Source organism: Chaetodon trifascialis, chromosome 16 (genome assembly GCF_039877785.1).
Source record: "Chaetodon trifascialis isolate fChaTrf1 chromosome 16, fChaTrf1.hap1, whole genome shotgun sequence".
NCBI lineage: Eukaryota > Metazoa > Chordata > Actinopteri > Chaetodontiformes > Chaetodontidae > Chaetodon > Chaetodon trifascialis.
The window spans coordinates 3,010,033-3,026,676 of record NC_092071.1 but is presented as its reverse complement, the minus strand read 5'-3'; the positions used below and the strand labels follow the sequence as shown (position 1 = coordinate 3,026,676).

Genomic DNA, 16,644 nt, shown 5'->3' with positions numbered 1-16,644 from the left:
ATGATCATGACCGGCTCTTTGTGCACATTAAAAAGACCTTAGCAGGAAAGCAATTAATAATATCAACCGGGCTGCACTCCATTTCACTTTAGTTTCAGGTCCCTTTAGAGGTTCAACATGCAATATTTCCACATTAAAATGTCTAAAAATGACGAGAGCTATGTTATATATTTTATTATTCCAAATGTTTCCATCATGTTCAAACAGAGAAATTCTTACTGCAGGCGTTTCATTTGTTCGCCTGTCAATGGCCCCTTCAGTTGCTATAACTTCCTGGGAAACACCGGATGATTGGTCAGAGAGTGAGGAAGGAAGTCAGCGACGTGATCAAAACTTTAATACATCACCTCGTCCGTGAACGTCGCATCACATTGTTGTTGTTTTCATCAGCAATGGTGGCTGTTTAACGGTGAAGACGACAACTCCCATGATCCCGCGCTGCTTCCTGACATCACCAAACTATGTCTTTTGTTATTGTTTTGATTGAGAGCCACTTCCTCTTCTGTCCTCTTCCAGAACACACTGGCAATCAGATAACCGACAGATTCACGGATAAGAGGAACGAGGAAGCAGCCAGTGCGAGTATTCTTTACGTTTTTTGGCCCTTTTATGCAGCTATGGCAGAGAGATGACAGTAAACGGAAAGAGAGTGATGGGAAAAAAAGCCCTGGGTTGATCTTTGTAGAAGTTTCCACATCACACGCAGCTTTTCCTCTTTCGTCCTGCGTGCTGCTGCAGATTGGTCCATTGTGAGCGCAGACACTGCCCACACAGCACAGAGCAGAGGACGATGCTGAGACCTTCACAGGCCGGACGCCTCTCCAACACTTCCAGCGTCTGAGCTGTTGCGATTCTTCTCAGCTCAGTTATCAAATTGTCCTCATAAAAAGAAATAAAAACAAATAAAGTGCACTGCCACAATAATAACCTACAGCATGTTTTACATTTTCATCCAAAGCCATTGCTGATGCAGCCTGTCAGACAGCCGAACTGTCCTCTTCCTTCGTATTATTTTTGTCTGCATTTCATTTATGAATAAAGCCATAATGGAACATTTACATAATGGCCACCAATACGTTAGCCTGTAACATTATGTATTCCATTATGTGTGTAGAGGACTTTATGGCAGATAATTAACCTATTAGCCTCCTTATTTAACCTCATAATAGACCCTCCTGATGGCAGACATCACGTAATAGGGAGAAGTCTGTAGAGGTGTAGCCAGGGGCATTGATGGTGGCTCTGTTCCACACAGGTGCAGCACTGAGCCATTCAGACCACCTGAATGGAGTGCAGTGTTTGTGAATGTTAGAAGTGGCACATTTTGTCAAGCCAACATGTCAGCTGTGAGAAGCTCTAACGCTGAACACATTTAAGTCCAACTCTGGCTGATATCAGACATTAATCTTGTTCAGTGTGTGGCTGTGAAGAAAGATCAGTGACTGAGCACTCAAACTGAGCAGCAGCCAGTCGGGCTCAAGTGAAGCCATGACCAGGCGGGGGTGAAGGCTCCTTTTCGGTGGGATCCTTCCTCTCTGATGAGGAGGCGGGTAAGCTACTCACGTGATTAATTTTTGTCTGCGATGCCCTGTTTGAGCAACATCAAGTTCACCAGACCTAATGTGGGCTGGACTGGATGTTAGCTGCCTTCCCTTTAAAATAAAAGCATACACTGAAAGTGTAAATTCCACAGGTCTGGAGCCAGAAAAAGCATTTCAGCTGAGGCCTAAATAAACTCCAATAAATTACTTTAAAATCGTTTTAAATAAGGTTCAATGAGGAGCCTTTCCTCAACATAGATGCTATTGGTGACCATACGTTAAGGATTATTAGTGATTCGTGTTGAATTCAGTCATTGTTATCTCCTAAATTTCTGCTTTACTTCATGCGTTGGTCTGGTTTTAATATTTTACTTAAATTTCTTTTGCTCGTAATCCTCTCTTTGTGAAGCTATTTGTTTTGCATTCATGGAAAAGAATGTAATAATTGTAATTTCTGAACAGCCATAATAGTAATCGCTATATGTATGTACATGTCAATATACATTCATTGCTAATACAGTTGTTTTTTAATGTATCTCCTCAAAGTAATGCGTTTCTCTCTACATTAACGTAATATAACGGAAATTTGCGCGATGTCGCTAATTTGTTTTATTTTGAAAAGTGTTTCCGGATATTGTGCTTTATATTGCAGTGGACTTGACGGGCGCCCTGCGATTCTGTACATTTTAAGGTGAACACGTTTAGTTTGGAGAGGAGTTAAAAACTGGACCGAGGCAGCTGTGTGGAGGACGCGGTGTCAGTGAGCGCCGTCTGCGGTGGAAACACCTCGGACAGGTGCGTGAAGTCCTTTAACTGGGATTTGAACACAAAAACGGAGAGTTGGTCAGACTTGGTTGCGTTTCAGACACCGGTGAACCGCACAGACGATGCTCCGCTCCGGCTCGCTGTTTCTGCTTTAACGTGACAAAGTAAAACGGAATAAGAAAGTGTGCGGACTTTTCTGGATATTTGCGCTTTCCTCGTTTTCGCACGGCGACTGTCAGCCGCGCGACTGTCGCACCGCGCTGCGGTAGGCGAACTACTGGGAACCCGGAGGAAAAGCGGGGTGTTTTTGGCAGCTCGCTCGGACCTTTTCGGCGTGGTTGAGGCTGCAGTTTCGCCGCTTTCTACTCAGAATGTGTCTCCACCTTCTTCTGTCGGATTTTAAATGAAAGCCGAGAAGTCAGTGACAGCTGAAGCACAGCGGTGCGGATCCGCCGGATGCCTTTGCGCCCTTCTCTCCACGATTTGCGCAAGGAATTTCATTCTTGAATTGTTAAGTGGAGAATGACTAATCACACAGACTGATTCTACTGGTCTTTCCCCTCTGCTTCTTATTTATTCTAGCGTGGCCCTTTTGGTGGCAGCCACGCAGGATCCCTGTGTTTTGAGCCAGGGCGCGCGTCATCTCTCTACTGATGTCCATTGATTTATGATTTTCTGGGGGCATTCGTCGGGTTTCGCGCAAGGACTTGGATCCGCTTCAGGAGCACTGGGTCTCTCTCCGTCCCCTGGTGTCCAGTTTGGAGCAGGATACTCGTAACTTTCTTCTCCCATGTGGGGGAAAAAACGCTCTGCTCTCGCCTGGAGAAGACGCGGTGTGGCCGTGCCTTAGGTCTGCTGCTCGGAGAGTCCTTGTAGCTGGACAGGAACATTTTTGAAGACCTCGGCTGAGGCATCAAACACAGACACGCGCACAAATAGTCGTGCAGATACATATCTATTGCGCAGTATTCAACTTAAAACCCTCGGAAGACCCGCAACAGCGTCGTGGGGAGGCTAACACCCGCAGAGAGGTTTACTTATCGGCTACTGGAACAACTGGGATTTAACATCCGCCTGCTGGGATTTCTACCATGTCAGGTGTACGGGATTGCAGATGGACTCTTCTCATCTGTGTGGCGGCGCTTTCATATGGTGAGTGAGCCCCCCCCCCATCCACCCCCTCCCCTCCCACCCGCCGCCCCCCCTTCAGCAGGCTTTCAGGATCATAATTGTGTTGCATAGAAAAGTGATGGTGGCAGATTTCTGCAACATGCAACCGCAGAGGTACCCGCTGCTCTGATTGGTCATTTTTGAAGATGGACACACATTTTTAGAGAGCCTCAGTGCTGTGAAGGCGCTCGACCCTGCAGGACTCTTATGGCGGGCTGTAAGTTAGAGCCCTACAGGATCACTACATAAGATATAAATAGTGGTGTCAGGTGACCACACACATCATAATTACACTATGGAGCGCCACAGGCACACAAGAAGCAGTAATGCAAATAATATGGGAATTTTGCAGGGGCGGAGACAGCAGCTGAAACGCTCACAGTCACATCAGTCGCTCACTTTGGGAGACCAGACTCGCAGTATTCAACACAAAAAATTTCTTCTTTTGTGTGTGTGCAAAGTCATCTCTTTCGTAGTGGGAGGGCTCTTACGCAACAGATAAACCTATAGTTTGTCCCACATAGACCGAGGGTACGAAATCCCAAATCAAACATCACAGAGATGACTTCCTGACATGTCCCAGTGATCTAGTTGGACTCCAAAGCACTAATCCTCCTTTAATATCAAACTCCTTGTCATTGATGCAGCAGCAGCAGCAGCAGCAGCAGCAGCAGCAGCAGCAGCAGCTCTGTTCCCGGCTGTAAGAAGAGCATGACAGAGCAATGCATGGCTCAAGTGCACTGCTGAGAGGCAAACCGAGCACCTGACAGTGCAGGCTGCGTTTGTTCATTTGGAGCCATATTTAAAGGCGCTCAGATTTCGTAGGAATGACTGTAGCAGCGGAGCGAGCTGCACTGTGGCGGAGTGCAGTTCTTTCCGTATTTACTGCACAGCCATCCCTTGCATCCTTCCAAGCGTCCTGCACAATATCTCCTCTCTCCTTCTCATGTTCACTAAGTCTTGCCTCAGTTTCATTACCACACAAAAGAAACGCCTACGTGTGCACTAAAGAATATACCGTCCTTGATGGCTTCACTAAGGCTGCGAAGCAAGCGTGCTGCAATACTCTGCCTACACAAATCCCGCTAACGCCTATGGTCAGCGTTGCTTAGCGCAGGGATGCCCACCTTCCTGGACAATGAAGGCGCTGCTGTCAAAAGTAATTGCAGTAACAGATTTGGCGCATGGCCGGCTGCCTCCGAGGGCGGTTTCAGAGGCTCCTGGCCTCAGAGACCTCAAGTTCCACACACACACGGAAGCCATGCTGCACTCGCCCCAGCAGTTTAACCCACTCTCTCCTTGTCACACTCGCATGCTAAGTAAACAATTTGTAAGAATACCTCAAGAGAAATGCAGTACGCTCGCTGGATGAACAGCTAAGGAGACAAAACCCCAGGTGTGAAAAAGCAATATCACAGACTCTAGGTGAAACACACACCTGTAATGAATCTCACCTCAAATTTAGATCTTCATATATTGGGTCATGCATAATGTCATTAAAGGTTGAGGTTCCTGCACAGGCGATTCAATAAAGGCCTCACAGGGATTCTTTGTGATCGGTCACTCTGTGCATGAGCCAAAGCAGCGCTGCCGTCTGAATGCGATGCCCGAGGGGAAATCCACCTTTTCTTCTCCGCCGTTCTCCTCGGCGTGAAGGTCAGAGGTCAGATGCAGGGCTGCATTCTTGGAGCTGATAGGGATTAAGGTTTTTCAAGGACTCCTCAGGAAGTCATGTTTGATCTGATGAGAGCGTTTGAAGCTGAGTTCCCCGGGTGCTCGCTGTGCCGTCATGTGTCCATGTTTTCTCACTGCTGTATAACGACACATCAGAACTAAGGCCTTACTTAGATTCTGAAGGTTTTATGCTAAGTTTTTTCTTTATTATTGGATATCAGAATGATGTTTTTTGTACAAAACTCTCTTTTCCCATTTGGTAAAAGCAGCCAAACTAAATACAGGCTGCTGTACAAGAACTAAGAAGAATTAAAGAATACATAAACAAGATTAGGAATGTGATCATACTGGTGCTAAAGACTCATTTTGGTTTTATTGAGATTTGAAGTCCAACCAGTAGAGGCTTGACACCCACCTCGTTATCAATTAACCTCCCAGTTAATTTTCTCGATTAATCGACTGGTCCAAACGTCTGAAGGTGCCATCTTGAATTGCTTTGTGTGACCAACAGTCAAACCTGCAGCATATTCACCATTACATGGAGCTAGGTGTGGCCAATGCAGAGATTAAGTCCCACTGATTGCTCGCCGCTGCGCCTGCACTCAGCTGCATAACGTGGCCTGGGGAGCCTTGTTTGCCCAGTCACGGTTTGCATGTCGTTGGCAGCTTTCCCAGCACCAGCCTATCTGAGAGTAGACACTGGACAGAGAGCAGACAAAGCAGCAGTGTGACACCAGCTCTCATGTTCTCGCCTAATTGATTTACATGTGGTGAAATGCAGCCTTTGCTCTGCTGCTGTGTTTGAAGAGGTTTCCTGTGTTGTGCCTGTTGTATGTGAAACGCTGCCCTGCGCAGTGGAAACCTCGCTGTCTGTCCATATGCATCAGCATCTTGTGACTGCAAATGAGACAGTGTTGCTGTTTAGTTAGTCTGTTTTTGTTCTATGCCGTGGTGGTGTCAAGATGTCGCATTGTTGTTGGCACACCTGCCACTTTAGTTTGTGTTCACGTCCATGAAGCATATGGGTTTTATATTTAGCTAGCAGCTCTCTGTCAATGCTGAAGGGAAGAGCTTTTTGTGGCATTAGCTGGCGTCAGATAATGGTAAACCCGGAGCAGGGCACCCTTCTGCAGGTCTTTTATTTATTTATTATTATTTTAATTTTCACTGACAGATGGGCTCAAGGCCAAAACCAATCCGTGCTCTCTGAACAGCAGGCCAGCCGCCGCCTGCAAACAATAAGAAAAAGCGGCTGTGACTTGCAGTCTTGCTCTGTAATTGCAGTCACAGGTGGGCCTGTCAATCTGTTTTAATTGATTTTCTCTCTAATTACAGGAACAGGCCAGAACTTTATTTTAATTGTAAAAACGCTCTTTGAAAGAACACTGAAAACATGATTGCATTTAGAGCCGTGCCGTAACCATGGAGTGAAATCAGTTTTAATGATCATGTCAACAGCATCACCAAGGTTTCCTTTATCCACCTTCATTTCCACAATCAGAGGCTTTGTTTCCCGATCTGATTCAGAAAAGCTCATGCGTTTGTCATGAGTGGACCTGCAAATCACTCTTTTCTTAGTTAATCTCTAATCAAACGGTTTGGTCTATAAGGAGTCAGAAAAGTGTCGATCAGCGTTTCCCAACCCAAAGATATTCAGTTTATTGTCGCAGAGGAGTAAAGAAACAGGAAAAATGTACATTTAGGAAGCTGGAATTAGAGAATTTTTCCTTTATTACAATTAATGGATGACCAGCTAATCGATAAATCGCTGCAGCTCCAGCAGCTGATCGTAGATTCCTCCAGCACTTTATTCTTTTAAAACCAAACTAAAGATTTTCTTAATGGTACACACGTGTTTGAACAGTCTGTATGTTTGCAAGGACGTTTCTATTCATGAGCGCTTTTTTGCCGTTTTCTTTTCATTTAAAGATCTTTGAACTGCTTTTGTTTGGGTTCCTGCTTTACAAATTAAAATCTGAGTTGAGTTTGAAGCACCTCTGAATCCCAGCTATGCCTGAATCCCTGCGATGCTCCGAGCTGTGTTTTCACTCCTCTCGCTTGGCTGTTGTGGAGTGAATTCCGAGGATATTGTCCTCCATCAGTCTTTTGTGAAGCACCGATCCCCTCAGCATGGTGTGCAGGTTTACCGAAGGCCTCGGGGCCTACTGGTAGTTCTTGCTGAAAGCAGTCCACTATTTGTTTACGATGCATTACCCCTTTCCTTGGTAGACCTTTAGAATCTTTAGTATTCGCATTATGAAAGCGTACGTGTTTTGTGGCTGGACATCAATGCCTCAGCAGACGCCCCCACTTACTTCTCATCGACTAAAAAGCCCCGTTTCTGAAGAGTGAAGATTAAGTACAGTAAATAAAACATGCATTAAAGGCTCTTTGTTCACAGAGTGGCTGAGTCAGACGTTTCCTGGTTGATGACGGTTTACCATTCATGTCACATCTCTCTGAAGGCTCGTAGCAGCGCTCCTCCCAAACACTTGATGTGTGATAGATGAGATGTTTATGTTCCAGACATCTCTTAGACGTGGTTATATTTAAACAGCTTCTGAAACCATACATCTGCTTTGTCTTGCAATTAAGTGTTCTTTCCTTCATCCTGGTAATTAGAGAAAGTAGCCTCTGCCTGAACCACCTGCTTGGCTCGGTGTCATGTTTCAGAGCACCATGACGTTGTGCAGAATAACGGTGTGTTAGCGCTTCCTTTGTGCAGCAGGTTATCACGATGGCGATACATGAAAACTTTTATTGCTATCTTCGCTGACTTTGTGGTGAATCTTTTTGAACAATATCCTTCCTCCTCACCAGAAAATTTCAGAGAAAGTTACACGTGACATTTGCACAGAATGTGTTGATAACAGCAAGGAATTTCATGGTTCACTGCGGGAGAGGATGGAGCACTCTTGGTGATTGCATGGACGTCTTGTAGTTGTGGAAGTATGCTCAGCAGGGAAGCGGTCGGTCTTCTGTGTTGGACGTTTGCTATGAAATCACTTCCCATCGCTAGCTTTCTCTACAGCCCGTGGTATTGTGAGTCAGACTCTTTTAGCGAGATTTCACATTTGCATACTTGAAAAACACCTGTAAAATGGATCGAGATGCACAATAGTAGAACTGCTCCAGAGGAATGGCCTCTTGTTGGACTCCTCCTGGGAGGGGTGTCAGCTCTGTCGTCGTTTGGGCTTTGCTGAGCACCTTCTATCAGGTTTCATCACCTAGATGTGATGGCACCCACTGCGGCGCACTCCCCTCTATCTCTGGTGTTAGAAGGGTATAATCCTTTTCCTCTAATTCTGGTGGTCTGGTCGTGAAATGGCAATATGCCTCACGCTTAATAAGTTGTCTCCCCTGACACGCTGAAAGAGAATGAGATTTCTGAATGAAGAAAAGGTTACACCGAAGGTGGCCCCTTTAATTCCTCTCAGAGGACGGCATGGAATACAAATTTGAATAAAGGAAGTGCTATAAGACATCATGTCCACACATGTCTTCGGGACACACACACACACACACACACACACACACACACACACACACACACACACACACACACACACACACACACACACACACACACACACACACACACACCTCCCTTGTTGTTCAGAGAACTTTGCTTTGCGGCCAGGGTAGTAAAGCCTCGGGTTTGACATCCGGCAGTGCGTTAACGAGAATATTGATACCAGTACTGCAGCCGGTTAGCTTAGCATAGCACAGCAGATGTAAACATGGAGAAACAGCCACTCTGGCTGAATCAGATTCTGTGCCGGTTAAACATCCATCTCAGTTTACAGACAGATTTCCTGCATCAACCCTCTGTGCTTGTTTGAGTGGTCTGTGCAGCGAGGGATTATGACTTTTCATCTTTACTGTAGTGAACTGGTTTAGATTAAGTTTAATTGTATTCATATGACCCAATGTCACAAATCACACATTTTCCTCATGGTGCTTCATAATCTCTGCAGCATATGACACCCTCAACCTCAAGACCTTTGATACAGATCAGGAAAAACCCTTTTAATGGGGAAAAAAGGCGGAGAAACCTCTGGGAGAGCAACAGAGGATGGATCCCTCTCCCAGGACGGACAGACTACAGAGACGCCGGCCAGCCAAGATCCAGATCCGAAACATCTGGAACGAGGCCTGGACAGCCGGCAGAGGTGGAGAGAAGCCCGATGGTCCAGGACGGAGAAGCCGGAGTGAGACGCGGGGACAGGTTGACCTCTCCGGTGCTTGTTTACAGCCTGTCTGATCGTCTGCCTGCTCGTGTATTTCACCCTGTTCACACATCTCAGCAATTAAGTTGGTGATTACAGTGTGACAGCTGAGAGGAGTGAGGGCCTAAACTATGACAACAGGTTGAAATGAACTGGAATTCCATTTTAACAGCAGGTGAGGGAAGCTTATGGTACATTTATCTCACCAAGATTCAGTGTGATCAAGTGGGTCAAAACCGATCAGCCGCCTGGTTCAGAGGTGTCGGCTCTCCTGCTCAGTGTTTCTCAGGAAGGTTGGCCTCCATGTGGAGGATTTGTCTGCTGTGGTAACTGAAGAAATATGCCCAGATTTTTAGCTTTCAGCATATCTTTTAGCATCTCCTCTCTCTCTCTCTCTCTCTCTCTCTCTCTCTCTCTCTCTCTCTCTCTCTCTCTCTCTCTCTCTCTCTCTCTCTCTCTCTCTCTCTCTCACACACACACACACACACTGAATCCCCCCTGTTACAAATCTGCTGAAGGCCTCAAACATGCATGCTCCAGTCTGGCGGCCACCCTCAGCTTCCTCCTCTACAACTGGCCAACTCTTAATTCTCTCTGAGCACACTATCGTTTTCAGCTGCGGGTTTGCTTTTCCCGCTGCAGGACGCCGTGTCTGCCGAGGGTCCTCAAAGTTCACGACTGTTCCTCGTTGTCAGCGCGTTGCGTCTGTGACTTTGATGGCCATTTCTGTGGAGGTGGTTTGTGTTTGTCGTGTCAGATTGTGTCGTGTAAGATTTACTGTAAATACAAGCTGCAGGCTGGCTTAAAAAAAAAAAAAAAAAAAATCCCCTCGAGTCTGCTCGTGGTAATTACAAGCAGGACATGTGGCTTCAGTATCTCCCACTTTAGCATCACAAGTTGTGTCAACACAGTCGACAAACAGTGTAATGAATTCCCCGACTGTGCCGCTTACATTTAGAGAACACTGGTCTGTTTGGAAAAAGCAAATACGTGCTGTTAGTTTAAGGTTTATTTGAAATTCTCTACTAAAAACAACTCTGAATGTGAGCGCTCCAGCTTTCATTAAAGGGAGCTGCAATGATTTTACACAGCAGTGTGGCAGCAGATCGTAGGGGGTGCTAGTGCAAATGTGAACCAAGTCTTTTGTGCAGAAAATCTGCTAAATTGCCTCAAGTCGGGCCGAAGAAGACGAGTTAGAGACAGGTGATCTTACAGACCTCTGTGGCCCCTTCCTCATCTCTCTGCAGCATAACACACCTGAATTTCCCACTCAACTGTCAGCTGCTGAGGTGCATTGTGGGTAATGCAGGCCCTAGAAGAATGAAGATGATATCTCTGATTCAGCATCCATTATACGTTCAGTTTCCAGCTGTCACACCGACCTGAGCGCAGCTTGAGTGGTGGCAGCAGTCAGAGCAGAAATGAGGAGTTGATTCATTTGTGTGGATTTGCTGCTTTTCTTTGTCTTATGTGACTGTAAACAGGCTGCCTTTGGCTCCAGACGGTTGGTTGGGCAAAACAGGCATTATCTGGACTAAATCATGAATAGATGAGTCAAGAAAATAATCTGCAGATTAGGAATGAAAGCGTATCATTGTGCTTTGTCCGTCTGCTTATTACATCCTGCCCAAGTTATGTTGAAAGGTGTGTCCTGGCACTGAGAGAAAGGGACGTTTCTGTTGTGATTTACGATGAGTGTTTCCACCTGCGTACCTGCCTCGAGATGTTAGATGTAGCTGTCAGATCCTTTTGTTAATCCCCTGAATAGGACAAGATGTCGGCCTTTCTCTGTCTCTGTGTGAGTGACAGGCTTTCCACTTTGCACTCAGACTTTGTTTGTGTGTCGAGATCACGGCGGCGTCTGAGGTCGATGTCAATAAACATTGCGGCGTGGTCCGTGGTCTGGCCATGGTTTGGGATTTTCTGGAGCTCTGCCTCTCCTGATGTCTTCAACGTTCATTTAAATCAGGTGTTTTTCGATTAGTGTGCAGCATTTCTAAAGTTCCTTTTTTCATCCTGTTGGAATTTGTCTTACTTTACAAGCAGGACTCTGACGCTCAAACATCGTGGCATTGCTAGGAAAATGGAAATTACAGCAAAAGTTATGAATACGATTAAAAGGAAAATGTTCAATTGGCATGTCTGCAGCTTTGTCAAAGACGCACGAGGAACAAAGAGCTGAAAAATCTCCGACAATTAACCGATTGGTGAACAGACAATTTATTGTGTCGAGTTTGCCTCCAAAATCACCCTGAAGTGAATCAATAATGTCGTCTAGGACTTGTTGACCGTAAGTCAGAGCGTGTATCTGCTGAACATACAGTTCGAATCTCACTCACATTGATTTCAACACAGGGAAACAAACGCTTTACAAATTAGGCCACCATAGCATTGACTGCGGTGGGGATCTGCGTATGCACAGAAACAGGCCTCTGTTGTTTTGTCGTCTTTATTTCAAACACACTCGTTGTGGGTGACAAAGAGGAACTAAGTAAGCGTTCAAACCCAGAAAGAAAACAGCAGCAAAAAGTAAAAATGAACCAGAATTTGATAGAACTCAAAATGTTCAAATGCATTGTGGGCTTTCGTGTTCATATTAGTTTTGCTACTTCCACCTCCTGCCAACAAGCTATTGATTCAGGACGTAATCCAAACTCTGTCAAACGGAACTGCATCTCTGACCCGTGAAATCATTACTAATTAAATTTCCAATTAAATGCTGGAACATTAGCCCACTTTTTCAGAAAGTTGCATCATGGCCGTCAGTTCACTTCAGTTTGTGTTTCCCCTCTGGAGACACATGAGATTATTTTCCATTTCCAGCCGCGAACCCCGTAAAATCACATTCAGCTCTGCCTAAAAATGGCAGAACTGATCGAGGAGGGACGGCTCGCTCAGTCCGACCGCTCCGTGTCAGTTTGAGGGAAGGGAAGCTTCACTCAGTCGCTGTTGGGTATTTTTGGGAACAATGCTGTGTCATGAAAGCAGACTGAGGCCCATCTGTGCTCGTGCAGATCGATGTGAAACGACTTCTGGACTGTTAACTGTTCTGCATGGAGACAGTTTGGCTTCACACGCAGTGCAGATCAGCTCAGAGTCACAGCGAGCATCTTCACAACATCTTTTTCTGCTGCATTAGCATTAAAGGTTCCGCCCTTACTTGACTTGGGTCCATATTTTTTTACTCTGTGCTCTCTGGTCTATGAAAACATCCTCTTTTGCTGCCCTGCACGCTGCCAGTTTGAGCAACTGCAGTGTAATCAATTCTTCTATTAGGTTACATAGGCTTTGAGAGAAAAGGAATCCCTGACTGTTATAATAGTCTCTGTTATGCTATATTAGGTCCAAAAGACATTATAATAATTTCACCATAAGCCTATGAAACAGGATTTAACCCACACAAAGCGAAAGAAGCTGCGAGCGCCTCCACGTTTCTTGCTTTGGGCCGGGCTACTGTTTGATTACACGTCTAGCCTATGTTCAAATGTTAGCCTTACATTTCAGTAAACATTTCTCACTCGCAGTCTTTGATGAATAAAAAATAACTTGTAGCACTTAAACCTGTCCTTAAGCAGTCGTGTTAAATTAGTCATATCCCTTTTGCCCCTGCCTCTCAATTTTCACATCTGCCATGCTTACGAATTCTGCTTGAGGAATCTCTTTGGTGAGTCTGAATCGTAAGCGTCCGCTCGGCTGTTAACCTGACGTCAAAGCGGTTGACACTGTCCATGCAAAATAGATGCGGCTCCCCGCTGGACCTCCCAGATGGACTAACATGAAACTGGAGTGGTTGCATCACAATAAGCTGCAGCGCTTATAGTGTTATCCTCTGCCTTCTCATGACATAGAGCTGTGCATTAAGACCCGGCTCCATTACTGCCGGATTAATCTTTTGGTCTTTAAAGCAGGGTATTAAGGAGGTCGCAGGGGGCCACAAGCAAAAATGAGAAATTGATTAAATTCGCTGCTACTTAATTCAAGAAAAAAAGATACCAATTAGAGAATATGAATAATATTTTTCCAAACTGTATTGTACAGTAATATAGATGAGCAGCATGTGCTCCACTTCATGTGCCAGCAGTGTTTTAGCAGAAGCGTCGGTGGGCTTCCTGCTTCCCAGCGACTCGTGTAGAGCTCTCACGTTCGATTTTTATGCTTGAACAATCAGAAAAATTTTGTTTTCAAGTCCAAATTGACTCTTCGTGGCACAGAATGTATAAAAATTTTATGTTGTGTAGGACAACGTGCTGGCAGAAGGTTAGCGAGGAAAGCTCCATATTGCTGGTTCCATTAAAGCTATCAATGGGCTTTTAGTGGTTAATTGTTAGCTATGAGTTTGTAACCTTGAATGCTGACGTAACAGACCTTTAATGGCACTTACTTTGTGAATTAAATGAAAAGATGTGTCCATTAACCTGAGATTCAGCCAGGGTCATAGCTGCCTTTGACAACCCTGAGATCACATCCTCTGAAATATCTCTGGGCATTAGAGGGTTGGAGCGACTTGGGTGGAGCTTATGACCTTCAGCTTCCAGGAGAAGCATTTTTTCACATCAAAGCTCTCTGCGAGTACGACTGCACACGTGGACAAAGTTGTATAAGATCTTTGTGCAGCGTGAAATTCCCTCAAGTTTGAAAGAAATCCGGGGGTAGAATACCTCAATCCCCATTGAACTGTTGGCGGTGGAGTTGCATTGTGGGTAGAAAAAATACCCACCAAATTCCACATGGTGGGTGTTTTATGTGCTGATTCCAGGACTTTTAAATAAAGCAAAATGAAAATTTCACAGCTTCCAGGCCAGCCGTTCACGCTGCACACAGAGATAGATTAGATAGATAGATTTTTATGTTTAACAGGAAGTGGTGCATTCAGGGACCCCCCCCCCCCCCCCCCCCCCGACCTCAATATTTCTGAAATTCAGCCTTGAATTCAGCCAGTGTGTTTGTCATGTCGATCAACCGTATCGACTGGTTAATAACCAGCAGGTGAACTCCAGTGAGCGATGAAGGTTCGCTCCAGCAGGTGAGGTCGGAAATATCTCTAAAAACAACCCACCAGTGCTATAAAGATCATATTTTCCAAAAGAGAGGCCACAGATGGAACATTTGTTTTGAATGGCACAGAACTCTCAGCTGCTGGCTGTAATCATTGAGCCACTGGTATTGATTAAAACCCTATCAGCCTCCCACTGATAGATTAATACATGCTTAGTGCCGCTGGGCAGGGAAATCTTACTTCCCCTTTCAGTAGTAGAACACTGGGCTGTGTTTGATCTGTAATTAATTAGGGAAATAGTGTAAAAATAGTGGTGTGATTGTACCCAGGAAGGTGTCACACATACGGCTTGAGAGAATCCAGGTACGTTTCTTCAAACATTTCAGTCCTTCAGAAGGGAAATACTCCCACTTCTGTGATTATTTTCAGCCTTGGATATGAGGAGGGGTGACTTTGAGTGCTTCCATCCCAACCATCAGCGTGTGTGCTCAGCCTTGGATAAAGATAAGGTGGAGGCTGAAAAGGATCAGGATGTAGTTTAGAGCCACATTTACCATATATATATTTAACAGCGCCAGCGTTTGTTTTTCACATGAAATTACTGAGCGAAGCACGTGTAATTTTCGTACAATGGAGGGGAAACAGCTTGCTAAATCAAGAGTAAATTGAACTCGGAATAATAAAGTTCCACATTCTTTGTATCTGCTCTCAGTGATCACACAGCTTTTGAGTGCCAACCTTAAAGAGGCTTAGAATAATGAATTAGTCATAGAGATCTCTGAGGACATGAGGGAGGAGAGTCTGGCCTAAATGCACAAGTCTATCAGTCGCAGATAGCAGCTCATACAATTAAAAGTTCTGCACAGACTTCATTACTCTAATTCTGAAATACTTGAAATCCATTTTACTGGATGTCGGAGGTTTGTTTTGCATCGGGCTGAATTTAAAAGTGGCAAGAGCAAGAAATATTGTACATGTGGAAGGCGCTGTCTAATAGCTGGCATTACAGCATTGTAATGATTTATTTGTGTGTGTGTTTCTGTATATTTATTTAGTCATTTAACATGGAAAACACACATTTGGTAACTGTCTCTGAATTAGTAAGGAATAGAAAGTTCACGTGGACAGGGGCTACACAGACCTGCTGCTTCAGCCGAACAGAAAGCCGGTGTTTGGCCGGTGGTGGCGTGACGAGGTTTCTTTGTTGTTTCACTTATGGCCGATCATTATCATGTCAGGCCAACACTGGCCTCCTGCCTATGGACAAAGAGTACATTGGCTCAATGTATAAATGGTTGGCTAGAACAGAAAAGTCTTCTAATTAAAATGTGGCTTAGTCACCGTTTACTTAAGAAGTGATGAATTAATTCAACAAAGCCCACAGCAGAGCGGCCGCATTTGATTGTCAGCGCCGTAAACGCTCCCACGGCCTCTTCTGAGGGTGATTACAGTAAGTAAAGCTTCAAGATGCTCTACATGTTAAGCCATGATCTGTAACCAATCAATAATGTTATTGAGCCCTCTTTATGAAAGAGCCGTGGACATTTCTCTGTGACTGGGGGGTCCTTCTCAAACCACATGGCATTAATTCAAAGAACATCCTGGCACCTTAAAGTATTTCCCTTATAATATAATGTTGATGTTTGCTCTTAATCTTTGCAAGAGAGGCTAGTTTTATCAACTGTTTAATGCTCTATAAGACCACCTGTATTTGTTCTTAGCAGGACAGTCTTCATATGCAGCTTGAACACACCATGAAAAACCCTGATTTTTAGAAATTGCATCCACAATTTTCTGATATTCCGCGTTTTCTCCGTCATACAGCTCTCTTATAATCTCATATGCTGTTTTATTCTTGATGCTGTCACTGAGTAAAAAGTAAAAATTGAGCCTCACAAAATCAAGACCTCTTCATTCCCAAGATGAGCGCGTCCACTTCTGGCCTAATGGCTTGAAAATCCTGTTAAAAGGCTAAAGTGTAGCTCCCTCTTGGTTCACACCGACCAATCAAGGAAGTCAAAAACTACCACTCCTCCTCTCTCACCCATACAAGAGCCAATCACTATCATCTGTTCGTGCTTCTGCCTCCAGATGCCAAATCCAACCACCTCCAGAACCCGTGCGATGATTGCCAAATGTGTGGTTCCACTCGTGACCGAGTATAAGCATCATTCCCATAATTAGGCGTGAATGCCAGATGTCCAAAAAGTTATCCTCTCCACGTCTGGGCTTTCACATAAATCTGCTGTGAGCAATGATGGCTGATGAC

The 16,644-nt window shown here is 44.9% G+C and overlaps 1 protein-coding gene across 1 annotated transcript in view; it reads left to right on the top strand.

Moving 5' to 3' along the window:
* The first annotated feature begins 2,191 nt into the window (after nt 1-2,191).
* tmem132e (transmembrane protein 132E) overlaps nt 2,192-16,644 on the top strand; it is a 309,085-nt gene continuing 294,632 nt past the window's right edge. Inside the window, exon 1 of the mRNA XM_070982219.1 lies at nt 2,192-3,458. Within this exon, the coding sequence (XP_070838320.1) occupies nt 3,398-3,458 (61 nt within the window). The 5' untranslated portion in view covers nt 2,192-3,397. The remainder of the gene's footprint in view (nt 3,459-16,644) is intronic.